At 35.4% G+C, this 27,275-nt stretch overlaps 1 protein-coding gene across 3 annotated transcripts in view; it reads right to left on the minus strand.

Annotated features, from left to right (window-relative positions):
* Positions 1–1,989: 1,989 nt before the first annotated feature.
* Positions 1,990–27,275, minus strand: part of STAM2 (signal transducing adaptor molecule (SH3 domain and ITAM motif) 2) — a 42,392-nt gene continuing 17,106 nt past the window's right edge. The window contains exons 1-13 of one of the 3 annotated variants that reach the window (XM_005859311.2): positions 26,687–26,792; positions 25,673–25,748; positions 25,467–25,565; positions 24,454–24,600; positions 23,500–23,569; positions 22,734–22,920; positions 16,406–16,500; positions 13,409–13,491; positions 13,179–13,266; positions 12,137–12,191; positions 9,638–9,791; positions 7,271–7,440; positions 1,990–5,163 (exon numbers count right to left, since the gene is read on the minus strand). In XM_005859311.2, coding sequence (XP_005859373.1) covers positions 4,935–5,163; positions 7,271–7,440; positions 9,638–9,791; positions 12,137–12,191; positions 13,179–13,266; positions 13,409–13,491; positions 16,406–16,500; positions 22,734–22,920; positions 23,500–23,569; positions 24,454–24,600; positions 25,467–25,565; positions 25,673–25,748; positions 26,687–26,724 — 1,491 coding nt within the window. In that variant the 5' untranslated portion in view covers positions 26,725–26,792 and the 3' untranslated portion in view covers positions 1,990–4,934. Of the gene's footprint in view, positions 5,164–7,270; positions 7,441–9,637; positions 9,792–12,136; positions 12,192–13,178; positions 13,267–13,408; positions 13,492–16,405; positions 16,501–22,733; positions 22,921–23,499; positions 23,570–24,453; positions 24,601–25,466; positions 25,566–25,672; positions 25,749–26,686; positions 26,793–27,275 lie in introns of those variants that run through there. The other 2 variants (XM_014534047.1, XM_005859310.2) reach the window with 2 other exon arrangements.

Consider the following 27,275-nt stretch of genomic DNA (forward strand, 5'->3'; position numbering starts at 1 on the left):
AATACAGGTACACACACATTCATAGCAGCACTATTCACAACAGCCAAAAGGTGGAAACAGCCCAAGGACCACCAACACATGAACAACATAGACCACAGTATATGTATGTGAATCTCATATACAGTGGTCTATGTGGAAATGAACCTCACAAACATTATGCTAAGCGAAAAAAGACACAAAGTTCTAATTTTGGAACTAGAGGTGGGGTTTGTACAACATTGTGAATGTTCTAAATGCCACTGAATCACGTTCACTTTAAAATGGCCAATTATATTATACCTTGGCCAGTGTGGCTCAGTTGTTGGAGCATCGTCCTGTGCACCAAAAGGTTACAGGTTTGATTTCTGGTCAGGGCACATAACTAGGTTGTGGGTTCAATATCTAGTGGGCACATGTACAGGAGGCAACTGATCGATGTTTCTCTCACATGGCTGTTTCTCTCCCCTTTCCTCTCTCTTTAAAATCAGTAAAACATATCCTCAGATGAGGATAAATGAATAAGTGAATGAACAAATAAATAGGCTAATTATATGTATCATCTCAATTCTTAAAAAATGACAGCTGGCTCCTTTGACCAAAGTGTAATCAGTAAAGGTCACTGATTCGCTATAAAGGTACTGGGAAGCCTTTATTTTACTCTTTAGGATATTAAATGGTGTAAAATAAGAACAAAACCAAACTCCATTCTTCGGTATTATTTGTGGGGAATATTCATCCAGTTTTGTTTCTTCTGTTCCTCTGTTTGTCTTTGAACATCTCCCTTCCAACACCCACTACTCAAGATGGGCAGAAGAGTGGACAGTAAATGTATAAATTATTTGTTAACACCTCTGGCATAAAGAAATCAATTATAGAAATGCAGATGTGGTGTTGAAAAAAATCAGTAAAATGGGATTGTGGAATTAACTGGGAGTTTGGTTTCATTTATCCAGGCCATTTCATTCTAGTTTAGAAAACATAAAAACTGCTACTGGACTAGACATTTGTCTCAGAAGTCTTGTGACAATTTTAGCCAATCTTGTAAGTTTGGAGTGCTTGGCACTCAATTTCACTGCATACTTTTATCTATGTTTATTAGTTTCCTAGGGATGCCCTAACAAAGTACTTCAAACTGTGGCTAAAACAACATAAATTTCTTCCCTCTCAGTTCTGAAGGCTAGAAATTAGAAATGAAGGTGTCAGCAGGACCAAGTTCCCTCTAGGCCAGTGATGGTGAACCTTTTGAGCTCGGCGTGTCAGCATTTTGAAAAACCCTAACTTAACTCTGGTGCCGTGTCACATATAGAAATTTGTTGATATTTGCAACCATAGTAAAACAAAGATTTATATTTTTGATATTTATTTTATATATTTAAATGCCATTTAACAAAGAAAAATCAACCAAAAAAATGAGTTCGCATGTCACCTCTGACACGCGTGTCATAGGTTCGCCATCACTGCTCTAGGCTCTGGGGAAGGCTCCTTGCTTCCTCCAACTTCTAGTGGCTGCAGGCAGTCCTTGATTTGTGGCAGCGAAACTCCAATTTCTGCCTTCATCTTCACATGCCTTGCTCGCCGTGTCTCTGTGTCTTCTCTTCTTATAAGGACATCAGTCATTGGATTTAGGATCTACCTAAATCCAGGATGTCACCCCAAAACCTTTAACTAATTATATACTATGAAGACTTTTTCCAAATAAGGTCACATTCTGACATTCTGGGTTAACATGAATTTTGGGGGGACACTCTTCATCCCATTACACTATGTCAGCAACATAATTTCTCTTTTTGACACAGTAAGGCTTTTTTTAAAGTCTAATTCAAATTTAGCTTGGTAATATTAGAATTAATTCTTCTGGGGAAACTTTAAAAAATAAATTTTTAATCTTCAAAAGAAAATAAATTTTTAAAAATCAAACCCTTAGAACTGGGTCCTCCCCTTTATTGACTAAAACTGATGGAAGCAAATGAGGAAAATGTCTTTTGATAGAAACAAAGTATGACAAATAGATCGGTGCTCTATTCTTTATAATTTGTTACTTACAAAAATAACTTCAATAAATTCTCTCCTGGAAGTCAGGAGACTTGACACATACAATTTTTACTATGAAAAACTTTTTAAAATGTCCCCAAGCCATAATTTTTTTTAACATTTAAAATTAATTTGTTAACAATCTTGAAGGTGAAATTTTATAACCAAACATCTTCAAAATGTACAGTGAAATCTATGTGGTCAAAAATCAACTACTTGAAATTGCATATGATGACAATGTATCTTTCAATTATCATAATTGGTAATTATAACCATTTCATGTTCAGGTAATTTTATAAATAAATCATCAAATTAAAAGACAATGTTGGTAGACTACATTTTCCACACTATAAGAACATATCCAGCCCTAGCCAGTTTGACTCTGTAGATAGAATGTCAGCCCATGGACTGAAGGGCCGCAGGTTCGATTCCAGTCAAGGGCACATATCTTGGTTGAAGGCTCGATCCTCCACCCAGGTTGGGCATGTGCAGGAGGCAACCAATCAATGTTTCTCTGTCTCTCCTTCTCCCTTCCACTTTCTCTAAAAATCAATGCAAAGAATATCCTCGGGTGAGGATTAACAACAACAAAAAACCATATCCCGCTTCATATATTTTAACACCCAGGGGAAAGTTTTCTAGATTAATGAAAATTGCAATTTCAGGAATTCTTTCTGATATGTCAAGACTTCATGTGAAATAGCAGAAGTTATTTTTATTATCAAAACAGTAAGTATGAATCCAATGTAGAAATCTGATGTTAGACAGTTCCTTTTGCAGAAAACATTTAATTATAAACAGGTTTTAAAATAAATACAATCCCTAAGATCATAGAAAAGAAAAATAACAACCTGTATTTCTCAACACTAAAAAGATCTCAGTTCACCAATTTAATAACATTTTCATACTATCAACAACCTGCAACACAAACTTCATTACAATATGGCAAAAATAAAATTATTTTAAGAGGGAGAAGAAACTTCTGAATGTATAAAATTTCACAGATAAGTGCCAATATACACTATTTATATACATGTTGCATGTTACATTATTCCAAAACTACTCAATTGGCTGATCTCGATTTAGTGGGTGTGCAATATTTATACTAGTTCAACTTCTGAAGAATTAAGCTTTTACAATTTCAATGACAATTATACATAAAATATTTACACAAATATTAAAATAGCTGTTTATTAAATATTGTTTGGGAGAAAAAAAAGATTTTCCATATATATATGCAAACATTAACTGTTATCAAGAGCAGCTTTGGAAATGTTTTTTGTGTTTTGCATTCTTTAAAGAATAGATTTGTTTCCAAAAGGTAAGGTGCCATTTTAGAATTTTTTATAAGTATATAATTTAATTCACATGGAAGGAAAAGAAACACTGGATGAAAAACAGGACAAACTGCTTGTTTTTCCCTTTAAATGTAAACCAAGTAGTATATAGACCATGTTGTTCTAGGATACTGTTTCCTTGAAAAAGGAATATACTTAGAATCAAATTTCTTTAAACAGTAAATGATAAAAATTTGTAGAGCACTATTTCATATGGATTCTTAGTAGAATGATTAAGGGCTTTCTTTAAAAAGTAATATAGAAATCTTGCTTCCATACAATTAACTTTTTAAAACTAAACTTACGTTTATCGTTTTTCCCCGTCTAAGTATTATATATCTGAAGGCATATGTATTTGCATTTTCTATTTTGTGTTATCTAAAAAATTGGTAGATGATGCAGTAGTGTGGGAATTTTTAGAAAAGAAAACAATCCCTATTGAGTCACTACCCAACTCCTACAGTGGAATCTGTTAGTACTATAAGCTCATTTAAAATGTAGATTTCAGAAAAACTGTCTTGATAGCTTCCCTATCAATCCACTGCCTGCTGTTATTCCATAGGCTCAGAAAGAAATGGCCCAATTTTTCGACAGCCTGGCACAGCAATGGTACTTAATCACCTGTGAAGCAGCATGTATCAATAAAAACACACTTATCATCCATGGTTGGTATCCATCACATCCAACTATTAGGAATGTCTCATGGCTCAAATTCACATGTTATGGTAAAAAGGAAATGCAGCATCTCTTCACACCCACTGCATGAAGGAAACACAGGGACCATATCTTCATCCCAGAATGGCCAGTCATTTGAAAAGGTCGGTACAGTGGCAATTCTAAGTTCCAGGGACCCTTGCAGGAAAAGAAATGTTCTCCAGGGAATGGAAATGTTTTCTGGGGCACTCCTTAGCCCACTACTGGCATGACTGGGGGACTAGCTAAATGCTTTATCACACATCTGCATTTACATGGTCTTCACTTTTAATAACAGAAAACACTTGGTTCCTTCCAAATTTCTCTTGCTACTGTAGACAATGATATGCTAATTATTACTCAACATAACACTGAGAGCAAAACTGACAGTACTGCAAATACAACTGCAATTTAAGGTGCCAAAAGGAAATATGTTGGCAAGATAAATGCTTGCACAATAAGATATTTGCCTTTAAAAATAATGGTGTGTGGGAAACTGAAAAAAAATATGCAGACAAAATATATTTAAAGGTTTCGGTGCTCTCCCAATTAACATGACATTTTAGGGATAAAGGATGGTTTCTTTATAAAACGTAAACATATCATGCTGTTTAATGTCATAAGGCTACTTATTGGGTATCCAGATTTGTGTAGAGAAATTTGAAATTAAGACAAAACTAATTGGAAGCTGCCTCTGTTTCAAAGTTTGACTTCAAACAAACTGGACTGATAGAAACCCTTTTATGGCCTAGTAGAGTAAGAGTTTTTGTGCTTTATTTATTCATGGTCCATCCTCAAAAAAAAATTTTTTTTCCTCTTAATATTTTCAGATTAGAGTTATAATGGTCGAATAATACACATAGGAAGGCTTTCAAGAAAACGCCTGGCTTGTTTCTAAAGGAGAGGCTGCTGGTGGTAATTTGTTTGCTGCTGGGCCATGGCGTGCGCTGGAACTGCCATGGGGAAGCCTGCCAGCTGTGGCAGACTGGCCGCAGTGTTCTGGTAAGATGACAGGTCCACAGACATCCCCATCTGCTGCGTGTAAGCAGCTGTGCCAGCAGCTGATGGAAGGGCAGAGTTCTGGTTCATATAAGTAGGATTGGAAACAGGGTCTTGTCCAGGGCTACAAACAAGATTTTAAAAAGAAAACCATGTTTACTTTGCATAGTCTAGGTTATGGTCAGAAATCAATCATCCTGAGAAAATAAAAATGCCTTTTCTATCTTGTCAAGTTTATTACCTCTGCTATTCCAATTGTGATTTACTCACTCTACCTATCTAACACTGTTAACCCTTTGTATGCCATAAGACACAAGTGGCAGACCTTCCCCACATGCCATGCGCATCTATAACCGCAAATCTCGCATATCAACTCTGGTCGCCCAATTTTAAAATCAGACTTGTTAGTGACATCTCTGGGTTTGTAAAGAAAATTATGGTAACTTAAATTCGTAAATATTCCAGCGCATATGGAAGAAATTCCAATATCAACATATAGGGCTGCCACTCAGACGTGCAAGAGAAACACTGCGACACTTGAGAGGTTTTTTTTTGTTCATTGAGATTTGTTTGTGTTATCATGAATTTCACGCCTAAATGGTAAACATGGTGTGCATTCTTCATTATTTTTTTACAGATTTTGTCTTTGGAGCATCAACAAAATTTAGTGTTTTGAGGCTTTTCATGTCGACAGTTTATTTTTATTTTGCACTCGCTTTTGTTGATATTTCCATAGAATTGAAAATTGTCATTATTTTATTATTGAATTTATTGTTGTAATATATTGCGCAAATAAAATTCAACCCCCATAAATGGCATCAGATGAAGAAATGATCGAACCATGCACCTCGCAAGAAGAAGATGACATCCTTCATTCAACTCCAGAGTCAGATGATTTAATTAAATTCAAAATATCATGGTGTGTGGGGATGGTTTCCATTTTGGACACGTGGCAGTTAACTGGTTAATGTAATTTTTGTATTTGGTAAGAAGAAAGTACTCAAAAAGTAAAAAATGTAAGATAACAAGGTCCATTTAATCTGAAATAATTTAAAAATCTTTTGGGGAGCTACAGACGGTTTCTGGCAGCAGAATCCTTGGCAGCTTCAATGAGAAAAAACCCCCCGCTTTCCCCCCACCCCCCCGCTCAAGTACACCTTTAGCCCATGTTCTTTCTCCCTTCCTCATCTCTCCATTCAGCATGGAGGAGCCCACCTGTTTTCCTCACATATTCTTTCTTCTTTCCTTTGGTAGAGCACTTTCAAAGCTGCCCGATTGTCAGCCTAATCTAAATCCCTACATAAAATTAATGAAGGCAGAGAAAATGGTGTACTCTACATAGGAACCTGCATCTACCTGCAAGATAGTTCTGACCTATAGTTTACTTATTAACACTATTAAAAGAAAACTAAGTTGAAAAACCACACTAAATTACAGGACTTCTGTTTGTTCCTGTAACTACATACATTTATCTTAAAAGATATGTAATTTTAAATTACACCAAATACACTGCTCACAGTATAGGAGGATTAATGTTTACACTACCTGTTTCTTCTCTATAATTCTTAGTGTTACCCAAGATAACAAAATTCTGCATTTTAATCGAACACCAATATGAACAAGTTTATTTAATTTCCAGATAGCTAAAATGTATACTTATGGAATTTAAGAGTAGGGAGAGACCTCAGAGCTCATCTACACATGATTATATGGAGTGCACATTCGGTGTGGCTAAGCAAAGTTAATAGAAAGCAAGATTTAAATACGATTTTCAGAATAGAAGTGTTATCATAAAAAATTAGACCACAAATTCCCCAACTCAAACACACTTCTTTAAGAGTCAAAATAACAGTTTTCTAATTTTAGGCATGCATACCGATAAATATGTCTGGGACTACTTTGCTAGTCTGATTACAGCACCATGCTAAGGTATATATATATATATATATGCTAAAGTATATCATGGGCTTGGTCCCTGTGGACAGTTAGCTTTATTTTGTTCCAGGACCCAGACTATAAGCCATGGGCAACCATCTTAGTGTGGGTAACAAAGCTAAGAGCAGCATCATTCTGACTTCATGAAATTATGAATGGGCAGTTCTATAACTTTATCTCAACAGTAAAAGATAGCGCTATTATTACAAAGAGAAGGGTCTACTTATTCTCCTTCTGAAAGTCTGTGAAAATGTAATGCACCCAATTATACAATTAACACAGCTCCCAAAACTTACCTCATATACGGAGCCTGCGCAGGCTGCGTTGTCACTGAGGAATTCACATTTGGAGGCAGAGATCTCAGTGGACCAATCTGATCTGGTCCTAGGCTGTAGCTTTGGGCAGCAGTAACTTGGTGAATGCTTTGACCCATATAATTTCCACCATGTGATTGAATTGGGTATGTCTATTAACAAAGAGAAAAACTGACTCACTGAACTCCCAAACATCTATCTAACAATATAAAGACCTAAATGAAATAAAATGTTCTTGGTTTTACCAATCCATTCACCCCAGTATAGAAAGTGGAGTGCCAATCTATGGGAATTTATGATTTTCTTGGTTATTCTTTTATTATGCAGGGGGTTGAAAGGAAAGAAGGTGGTGTGTTTTTAAGTAGCAAATTGGAATCCATCCAGGTTGCCTATTACTCCATAACGTGTCTTGCTGTAGTGCCACAGAAAACTAAATACTCCCATGAAGGACAACCACCAGAAAGATGACCTTCTTCACCTGCATCCCAGGATGACTTAATTCAGCTCCTTCCTAAGAATGACACTTAGGAGAATATGTTGAAGAATGAGACTATGTTAAAGAATAACGGCATCAAGGCAGGGTCCTCCCTGGCAATATGTCCTTACTTCCTGCCTCTAAGACAGGACAAAAGTAAAGAGTAATTTTGTGGATATAGGAGATGTATATTTAGGAAATAGCAAAACGGTCTAAGTCCCTTTGGTTATTTATATGTAACCTACTTAATTTTCAGAGTAACATCTTAAGGACAAGATCTAACATCTGTCTATTAATTGCAGAATTCAAAACAATGTACATGTTTAATAAATATAATATAGCAACTATCATCACTCCAGTTTTAAACTAGTTTTAAGCAAAAATTATTGAAATGAAAATTTAGAATGCTAGAAATGCCAAATCAATACATTAAGTGCAATCCTTCACTTCCTCGGCAGACTTATAACAACTCACTGACAATAGACTGAGACTGCGAACGGACCTCTTCTGCAGTTAGGGTTTCTCACCAGAATTAATGGTGTGTCAAACCAGGTTTTCCTAGTACGGACACTTTTCTTCAAGATAGAATAGGAACTTTGACTATTTCAAATGCTGTTATGAATGAATAGTGTAGACAGAAGCAAAGAATCGAAGTGATAGAAATCTAACTTTTTAAATAATTGAGTTGTGTGTAGCAAAGTACAGGTTGTAAATCGTATGCAACTAAACACAAAAACCTGACATAAGAATGACAACCCTTTCCAGACATACAAAGAAGCAAATATAATATAATTCTTATAATATAAATGGTAGACATTTCTATTTTGTTCCATTTCACAGCAGCAGCAAATAGCTCTGAAAAGAGAAGCAATATTGAATATACTCCAGATGTCTTCTGCACCCAGAAATCCTTTCTACTTTCATTGTAATGACTCTTCCATCATTTTCAAAAGTTAAGGGCATAGCATATTTGATAAAGGTATCTTGTTTGATGTGACAGTTACCATAGCAACTATTCTTTTTCTACTTAACAATTATGTTATCTCAAGTCATCTAGGTTACGCAACCACATTCTCTTCTCTTTTTGGCCTCTCCTTCACACCATCCTTTACATACCAGTTTTCATAAATTAACATGAATTCTGTTCATCAAAGCTCATTCTGAATTCAATTGCTAACTGGCTGAAATTTGAAAAAGGCTTCAGAATACTGGAAACTGATAAATAAGTATTCAGTTCAGCTGGGAAGCATACGTAAGGTGTAAAGTCCTGCAAAAAGATGCTGTTCATGTATAGCTTACTGAACCTGCATCAATAAGCCGGCATCATATCCTCATGATACATGAAATTTTACCAATTTAAGTCATGCATCTAAGAAAACATAAAACATGATCTGAGAACAAAAGTAGTTCATTAACTAAACCTTTTAATAATCACACAAGTCAAAGAAATCTTGACAGAAATGTTAAATCTTGCTTGTTGAGCAATAGGAACAGCATCAGTACCTCATGTGGAAGACTTCTGATATGTTACACAGTGTCCTAAAAATCTAAGGATCTATACTCTATACTTACAAAAAGGACTTATATATACTTTAAAGATTTATGCTTTATATTTACAAAGCATAAAAAGAACCAAAGTCCTCTCACATATTTAGTAGTCTCTTTATTTTGTTAAAAATGAACTAAAATGTATTTGTGAAATATCAGTATCTAATTTGTCCTGGTGAGCACTAATTATTTAGCCAATACTTTTTGACTATCAAAAATGAGTTTTATAATTTTATTCATGAACCATAGAAAATTTAATACCATCCTTTAAAACTTTTTTAAACTATTTTTTTAATTTTAAAAATATTCTAAAAAAACATGCTCACCTGCATTGGAACCCCAGCTGATGAAGGTGGGTAATGTGCTGGAGGATGGAGCTTTGAATAAACTGAATACACTGGCGCTTCATTCACCAATTTGTTATAGAGTTCCAGAGCTTCTAAGACTTTTACATTCAACTCAGACAATTCTGAATGCTTCCTGATATAGAAGAAAAGCACTTTAATACTCTTCATAGTTTTTAAGCATATATTTAGCAACACAAATTATTTTTTAATGTAGCACATTTTTAAAAAATATATTTTTACTGATTTCAGAGAGGAACGAAGAAGGAGAGAAACATCAATGATGAGAGAGAATCACTGATCAGCTGCCCCCTAAGCACCGCCCACTGGGGATCGAGCCCCCAGTCCGGGCATGTACCCTGACCAGGAATCAAACCGTGACCTCCTGGTTCATAGGCTGACGTTCCAACACTGAGCCACGCCAGTTAGGCAAATTTAGCACATTTTCTATTCATATTTTAAATAGTTCTTTATATACAGGGTGGGGCAAAAGTAGGTTTATAGTTATGAGTATGCAAAACACAGAACTTATTCTTATATTAATTATTTTCCATACGAGAAACTGTAAACCTACTTTTGCCCCACCTTGTACAATGAAAGAATATTCAAAACGGGAAAACAGGAGGAGGAATTATTTAATTCTTATAATAACTAGCTAATGTGACTTCATAAAACTAGTCCTTTCCACACCTCATAAAATGCAATCAAATCATAATTTTGGTGCTAGGAGAATTTTGTTCCATGTGTTATAGATTTCTGTTGGAAACTCAATTACAAAGAAAAAAAAATTCTCAATTTTGGGAAGAGTCCAGGCCTTAATTAAAAATCTTAGTAGAAGAAAGAACTCAGGCAAGGCCCAGAGTCTGCTATGAAATACAATATGACTGAAATAAAAACACAGTCACAAACAAAATCACGCATATTTCCATTTGCTTATATTCATGAAAGGATCAACTGAAAATTTTTTAAATAATTATCCCTGAAAATGAAAATGATGTTATATAAACTAGTCTCTACTGCTCTTATCTGTTGATTTCTTTTGAGAAAGTAAGTGAAATGAGATACCTTATTATGTAAAAACAAATCCAAATAAGAGAATATATTTTCAATTTGCCCAAGGAACTCCAGAGAAAATCCTTCTGACTTGGTACCCGTCTGTCTGTTCCGCTGGGAGGAATAAAGAACTCCCTTTGCAACTGACAAGTTCATAAAAGTTACATGGTCACTTTATCAGGCATCCATCAAGCCTGTTTATTAAAAGTAGCTCTTTTTCATATACACGCAAGAGGCCTAAGAGACAAGAGGCAGAGGCCGGCAAACAGGCAGACACAGGGCTCTCAAATAAATGACCTGGCCTGAGACCTATCAAGACTTGACACCTTTCCTCTTTAAGAATGTTATACCTGAAACAAACAAAATATGCTGTTTCCTCTCTTGCATGTGTGACTGTATGAGGTAGGTCACACTTTCAGAACTATCAGTTGTAAACCACACAGGAAGCTTCAGACATTAGTGTCCATGCTAACAGAAGTATGGCTAAGAATTAACCACAGGCTCCTTTTCCAGTTTGACCATTCATTGACCATTAACACCCCTGCACCGAAACCAAAGTAGCAAATGTTTAAATAGATAGTTAATGCTTCCCTCAAAATAAGAACAATAAAATGTGATGAGACTACCACTATCATTCCATTAAGTGCAACAGGGATGTATTTTTCATTTCTGTAGAAAATACAAAGAATATATTACAAAAGCCCGACGGAACAAAGACTATAATCTCCAGTGACTAGAAAAACTTGCTGCTACTACCCTTCTCTGGTGAAGGCAGTAAGTAAAGTAGCCCCTGTTCTTGTGCGGCTTTATACAGCAGTTCAATAAACAGAACCTAAAAAGGGATGACTATGAAACACTAACGCCTTATTATCCTTATCTTCCCTTCACTATTACTTCTCCCTCAGATAGAAAGCTCTGAGGAACAGAAGGGGCTAAAAAATAAATAAATAGATCAATACCCTGATAACCTATCTTTCCGTGCTGCTGCTATTTCTAAGGAAGATTAAGAGTAGCTGGGATAATGAACTTAAAAACACAACACAACAGAAATACAAGGAAGCAAAATAAGAGAAGGTATGTTCATTGGATTTAGCTTCACAAATAAAAGGGAAATTTCACTTGAAAGTTTTACAAATACTAATTCTCATCACATAACAAGACAATGCTTGGCTAAGATCCCTGTTCTCATTTTGCACTCTATACAAATTTATTCTTCATTATTTATTATCCAGCAATTCCAGCCCAAGTAAGAAAATGAAGACTGGCACCATAAGAACAAGAGTCCATGCTTCTACAGATACTCTGTTGCCATGAAAAAAAAATTTTTTTACCAAAATAATAAGTAGCACTTTGCTACTAGTTGGTAAGAGTTGAGAAACTGAGAAGTAATTTCAATAGATTGACCAGACTGACCACAAAAAATCTCACCTATCAATCTCTTCAAGTTTTTCATCTATCATTGGACCCATCTGTTGGCAGATACCTGTAAATATAAACATATTTTAAAATCTTTAAACTTAAACCAGTTTAAGTAAATTTAAACAATGTTTAACAACAGAGCACCACTATGCAACACCATGCATAATACAAAGAGAATGCTAGAGGAAGGACTATATAAGACCTAATTTTAATACTATTCAGCACCAATATTAATATGTGACCAAAGGCAAAGTAAAAAAAAACAGAAATTCCACTGTGTTCTCTAAAAGTACTAAGTTTTACAGGCTGTGAAATTTGGAGTTATCTCAAAATCTTAAAAATACCTAGGAAACTATCATTAGCTAAGTAAAATAAACTTGAGTCAGTGTATAAAATATGTAATTATGAAGAGATGAAATATGAACATTTTTCATTTATTTAAGCCATTTCAAAATTAAACATGTGTATTTCCAAATGAAACACTGATATAATGACTACAATATTCCATAGTCATAACTGGACTTTCTTTTATTGAAAGATTTAAGATTTATCCATTGGTAAAGATTTTTCCCTCAAAGAATTTTTTTAAAAGGCATAAAAACATTTGCTTTGTTTCAATTCCTTGAGGACTATAAAGACATCAGTATGCATCAAATGACTACATTACAAAGTTAACACAGATCATGTATAATTTTGACCTTTGAAATTATACAAGAGAATAAAGACAGGAATAAGAATTTTTAATATTTTGACTCAATTAAGTTATTAATAGGCTGTTATTTCTTATTCTGTCCTTTTTTAGACTGCCAATCTCTTCAGGCAATTTCATTAGTGGGATTACAGAAACACAAAGACTTTCTTCTGGAAGAGGATAGGCAGGTTTATAACAACAATCTCCAAGTAATATGTTTACTGTGTAACTATACTATTCTGTTTCCCGCCACAGATTTCTAATCTCTACAAGCAAACACAAGGTAGAAGAAATTTAAGATGTTATAAACCACTAAAACATTAGAGGACAGTAAAGTAATCCCTCATATTCACTAAGTACCTTCTAAGTCCAAGAGGTCCTGGGAGTCTGGTTTGGAATCAGCTGGATCTATACTCTGGAGTACCTGCAGGGCTCTATCCATCTTATCCTAAAAAATAATAGGATACTTTAAAAACTCACTAGAGTTTTCATTTCAATGAACATAGAAATTACTCTTTCCAAGCATTTTCAAGGACAGTGCATTTTAAAAGTCGTGATAATTTAACTATTAAACAAAAGAAGGGCTCTACCTCATCTATATAAACAGGCTCAGGCTCTGATATCTTAATTTCTTCTTCTTCATCATCAATTACATTCAATTTGTCCACAGCTGCTATGAAAACAAAGTAAACTTTAAGTTCCTCAACATTTACTATGGTCTTTTAGTCATTTGTTTCTAAGCAGTCTGTAATTATCAATAAGAAAAAAAGGAAATTCTTTAAGTAGTACAGTCATTGCATTTCATACGTTATTACATATGTTCAATTATTGATGCCACAAATATTTAGCTCTTACTATGTGCCAGGCATTGTTCTAGGCATTGGAAATACACCAATGAGTAAAACAGACAAGAATACCTGCCCTGATGGCACTTCATTCTAGTGGAACAAGCAAGCAATATTAATGGGAACGATCATAACAGGCATTTTCTGGAAAATGGGTATTACCACTAGAGTGAATAAATATAGAAGAGTAGGGTATTCATTTCTGGAAGGCTGATCAAAAACTGAATCATTTTTTCCCATTAGAAATAATGCAAAATGAATTAATCCATTCCAGACCCCTAAATGATTTCCTGTTTTAACCTTTCTTATATATAGTACATGGCTAATGAAATGACATGAAATGTAAATGAAAATTTAAAAGTGAAATGTACAGTAAAGAAGAAAATTTAATATTAATAAGTAGCAACAAAAGCAAAAAAAGACAAACATATTCACAGCACAATTTTCTGAGATATTAACATGAGTTTTAGCAGTAAACTGACTCATACTTGCTCATTCTCTTCTTTGTCGCCTGTGAGACACCTGACTAATCATACAGGTATCATGAGCATGAAAGGGTTGTCAGGTTGAGAAGCAAATTGTTTGAGATGGGAGACATTCAAGAATTGAGGTTTGACTATATTATCTAGTTAGCTAATTCCAGTTAAATCTATGTGCCCTTTCTACACTCTTTCCTTGCTATAAAAAAAGTATTTCCTATATGAACAAAAATAGACTTGATCGCAACTTAACTTTAATAATTAAAGCAACACAAAACAAAACGAAAAAAACCTCTCATATAGAGAAGGTTGAAAAATAATTTATACATATACCCTCAAACTATTTAAATGTTAATTGAGTGTTGTTATCATATACTATCTATACATATAAAAGCCCAGCAACCATTATGGCGGAACGACCACAATGACCAGTCACTATGATGAGCACTGAACACGAGGGGGCAGACACTCAATGCAGGAGCTGACCCCTGGTGGTCAGTGTGCTTCCACAGCGGAGCTCCGCTCAGCCAGAAGCCCGCTCACAGCTGGCAGTGGCAGTGGTGGGAGCCTCTCCCGCCTCCCTCCACGGCAGCGCTAAGGTACGGCAAGCCAAGCAATAGGGAGCGAGCAGGCAGGCAGTAAGGAGCGAGCAGACAGGCAGTTAGGAGCGAGCAGGCAGGCGGTTAGAAGCGAGGGGTCCCAGATTATGAGAGTTGGACATTCCCCCGAGGGGTCCCGGATTACGAGAGGCCACAGGCCGGGCTGAGAGGCACCCCCCCCCCGAGTGCACAAATTTTTGTGCACCGGGCCTCTAGTCTAATCTAATAAACGGTGTATGAATTTCATGCATCAGGCCTCCAGTATTTTAATAAGCAAACTTTGGTTAAAAGAAAATTACAATAAAACTCTGTATAATCAAAGGATCTTTAAGTCCCCTCAATTAGCCACTTCTTTAAAATATTTGCCTAACTTTCAAATATGTCCTAAGAAGCAGAGTTTAGCATAACATAAAAATATAATGAAAACCCAGAATATTTTTTACTTTTAAAACTGCATCTCAATCTCTCCAGCCTATGCCAAGGAGAAATTGCTCTATTGCATCCCGTGAGCATGATTCTATCAGGTTATTAAAAATGATACCTCCAATTTTCATATCTATTTACAGTCAGACCAGAGGAATGTAAAGTATAAATAGTGGTAAAGTATTTGGTATTCAAATGAATATTCATCTCCCTCAACTTTATTTTAATTAAATGCAATACTCTACCATACAAAAAGGATGTTATACAGCAGCAATCTTCAACCAGTGTGCCGCAAGAATTTTAATAGTTTGTGTGCCACAAGATGCAAAAAGTTGAAAATCACTGTTATATACAATGCACAGAGCTTTCAATTTAAGTGCTCTAGAATTGGTAAGGATTGGCACCAACATGTCCTATAATGAATCAGTATGAGGACAGACTGGCTGACTTTAGAATCCCAGCTCTATCACCTATTACATAAGCCCTCAGCCTCAGTTTCCTTATCTGTAAAATGGGTTAACAAAATTACCCATCTCACAGACTTGTGAGGATTAAATAGTGTAAGCAGAGGACTTAGCAAAATGCCTGATACATGACTGCTCAAACAGCCCTGAGCTCTTTTATTTCTGATCACCACCATCATTAGTATTATTATTAGCTGTTCCTTACACTCAGCTCCCCTCACCTCCCTGCCTGCATCACAAATGGAAGCTTTCTCTGCAAGGTTGAGAGCAGCTGAGGGAAACCTACCATCTTGATAACAATATTATTGTCTGGAGTATCCTAGGATCAAATCAAGGTGGGGAAAAGTCTCTCCTAACCCCTGTAACCACAGTTGGCACTTGTCAACCAGCCCCTAGCCCCACTGCCCCTCCTTCAATACTGTGGTTCAATGATGAATAAAACCAGTATCCTTTGTATTGAACCGACATAAACTGCCTCTTAAATCATAAATAGGTTGATTTAAATATTTAATTGGTCACAAATTATCTTAGGCATCATATGTCACTACATATGTTAACTCTCAAAAGATTTAAAACACCATGATAAAGAAATAATTCTTGGAATTGACATGGATAAGTTAACCCCTTAAAAATGGTAAGAACTAGGTTAAATTGTATTGCCTATAAATGTTTTAAAACAAGAATTAAATGCCAATTTACTTTATATTCAAAATTGAAGCATAAAATTCAAATGAAAAAAACTTGAATCAATTTAACCTTCCCTAAGATTTAACTTACCTGCCTCCGACTCCATGTTTAAATTAGTTGTTACAAAATTAGATGGGAAGAGTCCTATTCCTCTATGATTTTCTCCTTTCCACCAGTTGGCATCACTAAAAATATAGTGCAAAAATGTCATTTGTTCCTATACATTTCAATGCATTTGTGTCAAGATGAATTATGATAAAAATTAAATTTAGCCTACTTTGAAAAATACCAGTTCACATCCAATTATATTTAAAAGTAGGTCTTAAATTTAATAAAAGATATAGAAAAGCACAAATAAAACAAATCCGTATTCTCATACTTACATTTAGAATTAGCAATTGTTCACATACAATTCCAGGCTTTTAAAATAATAAAAAGATTATAGATAACACTGAAGTCCCCTTTATCAACAACCCACATCTATCCTACCACACCACCACCATAAAGCTGCTATGTAGCCTTCTTGTCAGTATATTTTTTATTCATTTACAAATATCTTTAAGCCAACTCTATATAATTATAGATCTTTTCAATTATATTTTAATACTTTCAGATTTTTTTCAGATGTTTATCCTTTTTAAAGTTCTATCATACAAATATGGCATATTTGATTTATCCATTCCCTTACAGATGGACATTTAGGAATTCCAATATTACACCATTACAAAGATTGAGACAATGATCACTCTAGATTCGGGGGGACACCTGCAACACTTCTCTCTAGGCTTATGCACAAACATGGACTTGATGGGCCATCCTATATAATAAAACCCTAATATGCAAATCGACCGAACTTCGGAACAACCGGTGGCTATGACGCACACTGACCACCAGGGAGCAGATGCTCAACGCAGGACGCTTCTGTATTGAGTGTCTGCCCCCCACACCGAGAGGTAGGCAACCAGTGACGGCAATCGGGGGGTGGGGCTGGCCAGTGGGCGGCGCCAGTATGCCAGCCAAGGTGGGTGCCAGCGGGGGGCCCCTGATTGCCCCGTCCGCCAGTCGCCCCACAGATTGGCCCTGATCACCAGCCAGGCCTAGGGACCTTACCCTATATATTGGGAACAGTCTCTTAGATTTCAAAATTCAAACCTGGCAAGGCTACTCTAACACTAAAAAAACAGGATGATGCAGCGATGATCTGCATGGACTCTGGCTTGCACATTCTGTGGTCAGCCCTTGTAACTGTATGACAAAGCTAATTACTTAACTTCTCTCTGCTTCAGTTTTTCCACCCATTAGATGGGGAAAATGGTACTACTGCCTCAGAAGGATCATGTTATGTACTACTTTTTATAATCAGGGCAAAAAGATGTAGCTGCCCATACAACAGCAAGATGCCTTTCACCTGTATGAAAAGTATAGTCACTGGTGCATGCAGCATCCCGGATTGTAAAAGGGATGTCCGACTGCCGGTTTAGGCCCGATCCCCTAAACCGGCAGTCGGACATCCCCCGAGGGCACAGGCCAGCCTGAGGGACGACCCTCTCCCATACATGAATTTCGTGCACTGGGCCTCTAGTAGATATGATATAAGCATTTCCCATTTTATTAGATAGTGCCAAATGTTTCCTAAAGGGGTTATGGCAATTCACACTCTTTCCCTAAGTAGCATGTGAGAAAGTCATTTCCCCTCGTGCACATTAACTATCCAAGCAACACGTTATCATGCAGGAGAGAAATCACATCTGCTGTGCTCATCTGCACTTACCCAGTATCCATGTGTGCTTGCTGGCCTTTCAGAGTATACAAACTGCTCATTCAGGTCTCCTGTGCATTTTTGCCCCCACTGGGTTTTTGCATTTTTTCATGGATCTGTAGTTCTTTCTGTATTCTGGATAGCTATTGTTTGTCTGAACTTCATTATGAAAATACCTTCTCTCAAACTGTCATTTGTCTATTAACAAATGTGTATGGTTTCTTTTATTCCACTGTGTTTTTTGTTCCATGTTATCAAATTTAACAATCTTTTTATGGATTACACTTTTATTTGAAAGAAATCTTCATCCTTAAATTCCTAAATCTCTTCTATATACTTGTACTTAATAGTTTTAGTTTTCTTTTTTATCCCTCTCTTTAATTCATCTGGAATGAAATTTTATGTACTGTGTGAAGCTGAATAAAATTTTATTTGTACCATATAAAGAACCATTCACACCAGCAAAACTTACTGAAAAATACCTTTTTTACTGATTTATGATATCCTATCTTTCAAACAGCAAGCTGCTATCTGTTCATGAACCTATTTCTGGATTCTATTCTGTTGTAATAGTCTATATTTATTTACTACACCTTATTAATATGCTTTGTTACCTGGCAGGGAAAGGACCCTCTCATCCGTTCACATTTCTATATTAATTTAAATGTTTCAAGTTCTCTATAAAAAGTTGTTGGGATTTTAATTGGAAATGCACTGAATTTATGCATTCATATGAGAAAAATGAAATCTACAATATTAAGGTTTCTTTACCATGAACCCAGTAAATGTTGTATGAATTTATATTTCTTTAAAAGAATTTTATATAATTTTGTCCATGAAGGCCTTATATATCTTTGTTAGGTTTATTTATTCCAAGATCATTATAATTTTTGTTACTGTTGAGAGTGGCATCTTTTTCCATTATACTTTCTAAATAGTTGTGATTATAGAAAAGCATACCATTGATTTTATATGTTGAGCTTGTAGCCAACAACCTTGATGAACTCTTATCAGTTTTAATAGTTTGTCCACCAATTCTCTTGGACATCCTATATGGACAATCATAAAATCTGAAAATAATGATAAGTTTATCTATTCCTTTTCAAAAATCTTACTTATTGAGCAGGCATTCTTAAAGATGAAACTTAAGGATAAATTAACTTCTATGATTCTGCAACTTTATTTCATTTAAAAAGTACAACAAAGAGAATTTACTAAGTCATAATTCACATGCTGGCACCAAGATGGAACTCCTAATTTACAGGTCAAGGCCGAGGAAGGGTTAAAGGCTTCCCAGAGGTTATAAAATCTGACATGGGTTTTGATGTTTCAGTTCGCACTCACCAGAAGGAAAAGGAAATGAGGGCTGAGGAAATAAAAATGCCCTTCTCCATTCTGGTTAAGCAAGAAAATTAAAGACCAAAGAAATAAAATACACTGAGGTAAACAAAGTCATTTTGTCTCATTTTGGGGCTCAAAATAAACCTAAACCTAGCCTCTCTTTTAAGATACTGACTTCCTAACTAAAACAATTTACTTGCTATAGCTTATTAATATGCCTTGATACCTGGCAGGGAAAAGACCCTCTCATACCTTTTACGACAATGGCTGAAGATAAATGAAGCCTTTTATGGATATGATAATCATGTGAGAAAAGTGCTATTTCTGCAACAAACATACAAATAGTAAACCTGGAAACTTAGTAATCATGTGGGGGTCTTTTCTTAAAATTACCTATTTTACTTTTTAATTTGGGAACAATCTTTCTAAACTTGGGACTCCCTTGCAAACCTTCCTTGCAAGTAAAGTTCCTTTTCTTTTCTAAATGCGCTTGCTTCCTTTGACAGGGCTTTCCAGGCAGAGAGAACCAAATGTACAATGCCACAAAAGTCTAATCACAACATGGCATTTTTGGAACTGCAAGAATTCCACTTATTTGAAATGGTATATACAGAACAAACAAGGAGTGGTGAGATAAAGCTAAAAATGGAAAAAGTAAAAAGCCTTTTGGTACACTGTTAATAAGAAATTGTGCCTTTTCTATCAGTTCTATGTTTCTTCAATTGAAGTCCAAGAATGCTGTATTTTCAAGGGACTTTTTCAAGTTCTATATGTGAAATTCTTTATTTTATGCTTTCATTTCCACAGCAATATAAATACAGTGAATACAGTCATATTCTGAATCATCTAGAATCTAGATTCTAGATGACCTGATTTTAACCTAAGACTGCTACTTAACTTCAGTTTGCCTTTGTTTAAAATCTTGCAGTGATAACCAATCACCCAGAATGACAACATTTAACCTATACATGCTGATAAGTATGTCTATGGCAATTTTAAGACTGGAATATTCTGTCTTCAAAACAAGGGCAATCAACTTACACATTCCATCACATTCATGTTGAATTCTCTTAGCAGTTACAAAGAAAAAAAAAAGTTCTTTTTTGTAGTGTTAAGTCTCAACTGAAAATCGTTTTGTAAGAGTCTAAATAATTTAATGAATTTGTGCTTTAATTAGACATCAGTAAAAATAACATGTGCAGCACAATAACATAACCCTTTACTCAGTGCAAGCTTGTAGACTATAATAGGTATATAATGCCACACAAACACCAAAGAATGTCAAGAGACAGAATATTTATGAAGGACTCACACAGTTACAAAAGAAAAACTCAGAGATTTGGTTAACACAGCACAGGGTAATACAGACATTCTGGAGATAGCGATGAAGTACCTGTGCTTTACCTACCTTGTGAGCCAGCAATTTCTTTTAGAAAAATTTTTATTACATAAAAGTAATGCTCAAAATTTGAATCTCAGAGTAAAAACTACTCCTTTTTAGATTTGTTTTTATTTATTTTATGTCTTTAATTTTATAATTATACGAGAGGCCTAGTGCACGAATTCATGCACCAGTGGGGTCCCTCGGCCTGGCCTGTGGGATCGGGCCGAAACTGGTTCTCTGACATCCCCTGAGAGGTCCCAGATTGTGAGAAGGCGCAGGCCAGGCCGAGGGACCCCAACAGTGCACGATCGGGGCCGGGGAGGGACACGGGAGGTTGGCCAGCCGGGAAGGGACTGTGGGAGAACTCCAGGGCGTGTCCAGCCCAATCGCTCAGACCCCAGCAGGAAGCTCACCTACTGGTCCGAGTGTCTTCCCCCTGGTGGTCAGTGCACGTCATAGCAACTGATCAGCCAGTCAACTGTCTGCCCCCTGGTGGTCAGTGCATGTCATAGCGAGTGATTGAGCGGCCTTAGCATATCATTAGCATATTACGCTTTGATTGGTTGAACGGCCGACTGGACGATCGGACACTTAGCATATTAGGCTTTTATTATATAGGGTAAGAGTTTCAGAAGTGTAAACCTAGGTTCTTTTGTAAATATTCTCACTAAAACAACACTCAGAAGCCTGACCTTTCAGACTGTCACCATTCAGAGCCCACACTATCTCTTCACCTTCACATCTATTTACTCTCCTTCAGGGGTCATGTGCTCATTCCAAAGGGTTATTTTTAAAAAAGGAAAAAACTTCTGTGAACACAGTGTTACCTTGACTGCCTGAGACCTTTGTTTTCCTATTCTCAGTTATTGCAATTTTTTTCTGTCCTTTCAAAATCAAAGTTCATCTGAAATGGACTCTGGATAAGCCTTCTTTCCCAGATGCTTGCACCACATGCAAATCTGTTCTCTTCTGGACCCCAACACTGCCTCTTTTATGGCATTCACATAGAATTCCATACAATTACATGCATAGCAATTTTATTTATTTAGGTTTTTAAATGTTTTTTGTTTATGCCCGGCTGGCATGGCTCAGTGGTTGAGCATTGACCTATGAACCAGGAGGTCATTGTTCAATTCTGGCTCAGGGCACATGCCCGGGTTTCGGGTTTGGTCCCCAGTGTGGAGTGTGCAGGAGACAGCCAATCAATGATTCTCTCTCATCGCTGAGAATCTATCTCTCTCTCCTCCTCCCTTCCTTTCTGAAATCAAGAAAAATATAAAATAAAATAAAATATTTTTTATTTATTCTAGAGGGAGAGGGATAGAAACATAGAGAGAAACATTTATCAGCTGCCTCCTACAAGCCCTCTAATGTGGATTGGGCCACAACCCGGGCATGTGCCCTGACCGGGAATAGAACCTGTGACCTTTTGGTTCATGGATCAACTCTCAACCACTGACCCACACCAGCCAGACCTGTATAGTAATTTTAACTCCCTTACTTTATTCTAGGTTTTAGAAGATAGAACTGTGTCCTCATTTTAAGAATTAGGGAGGAGCCGAGCATAGCTTTTGGTTGCTTTGACCAAAGATAATATAGCTATATGTCTTCCTAAAGTTGACTTGCCAGTAATTTTTGTATACAAAATCCCCAATGTAAATGCATTTAGATAACTGAATATTTATGTTTCCCAACTGTGATACTCACTTTATACATCTTTTATGTAAGATATAAAGTAAAATCAAATTTAACAAAACAACAAGAAAATCATATTATCTCGTCTAACTTTTGTAAGTTTTATTTTAGGAAAAACAATTAAGATATGAACAGGTCCTATGATATACTGAAGTAAAAAAGCTGAGTATCCAGGGTTCTAAAGTAAGGATATGATCCTGAACTTCAAAATATTCCAGAAATAATGACTGAAAACATACCTGTCATCCAAAACAATAATAATTTCACCATGTTTAAAGGTGAGTTCATTGTCCTCAACAGCTTCAAAATCATATAAAGCTCTCACTTTCCTTGCAACTTTATTATTTAACTGAACTTCTGCAGATGGATATAAGGATTTTGTTTCCGTGTGCTGCTGCTTCTGCTCTTGCAATGATAATTCAATAGCTAGTTTGAAAAATTAAAATGCAAAAGAAAGGTAGCCAGAATTAGTTCTGATTTTTCAAAATTTAAAAAGAAATATTAGATAATGTAATATTTAGTAAGAATAAAGCAAGTCAGTATTTTGTTTAATTAAACACTAAGCAGTTAACTTTCTTGAGGGGCAGAGAATCATGACATTTTTTAAAATAAGGTTTTTGCTCATTCCTGATTATAACAGTCTGTCATATACAGCAGCTATTATTTTTATAGCAAACAGATTGTGACATTATAAAATGGGTAGCTTTCCATATAGGACAAGCCGTGAACATATATTTCTGTGCTTGACTCATAACTTTGGCATTAAAGAAAAGGTGAAATGTAAGCTCTCCAAAGGTAGGACATTAAATACATATTACTGACAAAGATAATGAATTAATCTTATCACGTCAATTGTTTTCCTTACTTTTCAGACTCTATTAGTGTCTAGCTTTGAAAATACTAAAATACTAAAAGTATACCCAGTTTTATTATAATATTTATTTCAATAAGTTGTTTTGGCCAGGATGTTTCCAGTAATACCAAATTACACGTTTGATAACTTACCTTTAGCTATGTCTTCATCTTCTTTGTTTTTGTTCGATGACGTACCATTCTTGGCAGCAGTCGAGACAGTCTGTAAATGTACAACTAAAATAAACACAACTATCCTTTCAAAGAAAACACAAGCTCTATAATTACTCACACATGCTAATTTAAAATAAAACTGATATTAACTAATGAGTTTCATTTAAAAGTGAAGTTCTTTATGATAACTTTAAGTAGTTGTTTTCAAATACTAAAATAAAAGATCAGAATTTTCATGAAAACATTATAAACTCAAAAAGGACACAACTGGCTTATACCCCACATAAGTCTTAGTAGCTGACACAGAACTTGGCATACAGAAAGCGCATGAATAATAACCTTTCCCGATTGCACTTCCTGATCTAAATAATCCAAGGTCCCTTACTCAGTGAGAGGTGCTGTATCACTACAGGCGGAGAGCTACAAGAGAAGTGGCAGCAAGAAGCCATGAAAACTACTGAGGAGGAGGAACGGCAAAGACAAGGAGTGCAGTTCTAGGAATGCTTGCTAAGCCCCCTTTTACTACTCATTGTGCAGCTCTTCAGGCATAGCAGAGGACTAAAGAAGGTCATGCTTAAACTTAAAGGTATAGAAGACAGATATGTCCAGGATTCTGAATCATCAACCAGTTTGTTAACACAGATTTTTTTAAGAATGACATGCAGAAAGGACAGAGCAGGAAAATGCTTGCTTTTTTTTTTACTTATAAGACTTCTGTCCTAAAAATGTACCTTGAATCCTTAGACCTGGTCAGCTATAAAGATTCTTTTTGTCTCTTTAGTCTATAGTCTAATATATATATATTCCTCTTCTTAGTCTCTTTCCCTAGCCCTTATCATAGCATGATTAAAACAGACCTTGCCCAGATTTTACATAAAATACATACCCTCAAAATAGTATAGGGTCAACCATGGGTTTGAATGAAGCTCTTACCTGAGAACCTGTTGGAGGAAAAGTAATTCCTTCTTCTTTCATAGATTTAATAGTTGCAGATATCAGACTAAACTGAGGGTCCTTTTGAAATTCTTCTGACCACTCCACCATTAAAGATTTCAATTTTTCACATACTTTAGGATGAGCCTTTAAAAAAAGGTAAAGAAAAAACAATTGTGGTTAAAATTAGTACGTGAATTATTTAACAACAAAGAGAATTATCACCAAAATTTTCTTTGCTTGAACATCAACAAAAGGCCAACAATCCCTAGCCTGGATGAGTACTTGATAAGTGCCTATTTACATTTTAAGATACAGTTATTTCTTGAGAAATTACCCTTTTTGAACATCAATTTCTAAGCCTTACTGTAATGACAACAAATCTTTTATATTCAGAGATCACTTTTCCTATGTTTTCTTAACATTAAGATTTTTATGTCAACCAAACAAAAATCTGGTGCTTCAAGAGTTTCCATTTCAAAGAAATCAGTAACACCAACCCTGTAGTGAAGACCCCCTCCATCCTGCTCTAAACTAAAAGCCCCCTTTGCTCTCCATCTCTAATGGGAATCAGTACAGAACAGTGATTCATCTGGACTCTGGTAACAGAAACCTGAACCTGAACCTCAGCTATGCTACTTACTAGCTGGCATGACTTTGGACAAGTTACTTAACTTCTAACCCTCAGTTTCTGCATCTATAAAATAAGAATGGCAAGAGAAGCTAACTCCTAAGTGTTGTCAACACATTAAACAAGAGTACATGTAAAATGCCTAAAGCAGCAGCTGCCAACTAACCATCAGTGAAGACCAGCTACTATCATTAGCATTATGCTTTGGGAAAGAAAACAGTTTTTGGTGCTACAAGTGCAAACATCAAATTTTAGAACAGTATTTCATTACAAATTTATCTAAAATTGATTTGATTTATAATACTTTATTAATGCTCATATAGTTAAAATGACATAGAGTACATACATATTTTAATAACTTAAATATCTTTTAAAAAATTACCTTATTTTTTATCACAGCACGTACTTCTGTTGCAAAATCACGGGAACATACTTCTAAATGAAATATTTTTCCACAGTTTGCCACACAAGCCTCAAGAAGCTGTAATTAAAATAAAAATCAATACAAATATGTTGAGATAGTATCTTAACTTAATAAAATAAATATACATTTAAAATTTTGATAAAATAATAACGACTTTTACTTACAGTTAATGCCTGCAGAGCAACATGAGGAACCTTATGATTTACCCTTTTCATTATGGCTTTTAGGCAATCTTTTGCTCTAAGAAAAAAATGAAGAAGGTTAAGTATTTATTCAGAATTTCAAATCAAACATTAAAAATATGAGGTATACTACTACCAAAAAACTTTAAATTTAAAAATAAAATCCTGCAAACTTTACTTCATTACAGGAATAAATCTATAAAACGACTCTACACAATCTTTTGTTCATAAACCTGTAGAAGTTAAAAAAAAAAAAAGCTTGTTGCAAAAGTTACATATTCCAAAACCAAGAGCCAAATCATTTCAAAAAAGGTCCGTCAACACAAGAGAACTATTATCATATAAAAATATATTTTCATTTGTTCAAGACAGACTTAGCTTTCAGACAGCAAATTCTTATTTTCAAAAAAGTGAGCAAGATAAACAGTCTTTAAGGTTTCAGTGTAAACATGCATGAATGCACCCTGAAAAACTGTAATATTAAAACATGCTTTCATCAGTCTTCTAAACTTCTAAAGTATAATCAATTCAGCTTAATTGCTACATCTCCCCAAAGTACCCTTTTTTATATTCACTTTTTTCATTATGATGTTATTTACCTATTCATTACTGAAAGATTTTTCAGCATATTACCTATTATATTTATCTACTTCATTATTAAAAGACTCCCATACATGTCTAAGTTACAAGAGAAATTCCTGAACAACTAGTCAATACATTGTTAATATGTCTCTACTGTGCCACTGAATTTGTGTATTTTAATTTATCTCTACTGGATTTATGTATTTTAATTTATCTCAGGTTTTCAGTTGAATTCTTTTCCATTTGTTCTTTAAGGATAAGGTCTATCCCATAAATCCTGCCACCATGATCACTTTATTTTTATTCCCCCCAAAATAAATAGTAAAACCCCATTTTCTTTTCTAAGTTACACCAAGAAAAGAGACACAGGTTACTAAGTCCCTAGACATTTACTGAGCATGGTGGGCATCTTACCCATTAGGAGTGCTTCCAACTTTGTCACATATGTCCATAATAAGACTCCAATCTTCCGTAGTGTTGTACTCATTTGTGGCTTTTTCTATAAGATATCAGCACACACAAAAATTAGGACATATCTTATGTAACATAAAATACTAAGAAAGGCATAGAATAAGCCCTGCCTTTGCTTTTGCTAAATATAAAAGAACTATGAAAAAAACTTCAGAAGATATGGTGTTTTTACTAATTTTAATTTTAAATTATATCACTCAATAAATTAAATGTTGTAAGGTGCACCAATAAAGTGTCTTCTAAATATCTATATATAAAAGGTTAAGTGACCATCCGACTGTCCGACCAGCCAGTACCTATGATGCGCACTGACCACCAGGAGGCAGATGCTCAACACAGGAGCTGCTGAGCTGTGGTGACTTGGCAGCTGCGGTTCTCGGTATGTCAGAGAACCGGTTTTAGCCCAATCCCCACAGGCCAGGCTGAGGGACTTCACTTGCCAGAGGGACCCCCACTCACTCTGCAGACGCCCTTTGAGCCAAGGTGCCACCCCAATAATTCTAATTAATTTCCTTTCAATGTGCATGAATCC

This window comes from Myotis brandtii, unplaced genomic scaffold (genome assembly GCF_000412655.1).
Source record: "Myotis brandtii unplaced genomic scaffold, ASM41265v1 scaffold125, whole genome shotgun sequence".
Classification (NCBI taxonomy): domain Eukaryota; kingdom Metazoa; phylum Chordata; class Mammalia; order Chiroptera; family Vespertilionidae; genus Myotis; species Myotis brandtii.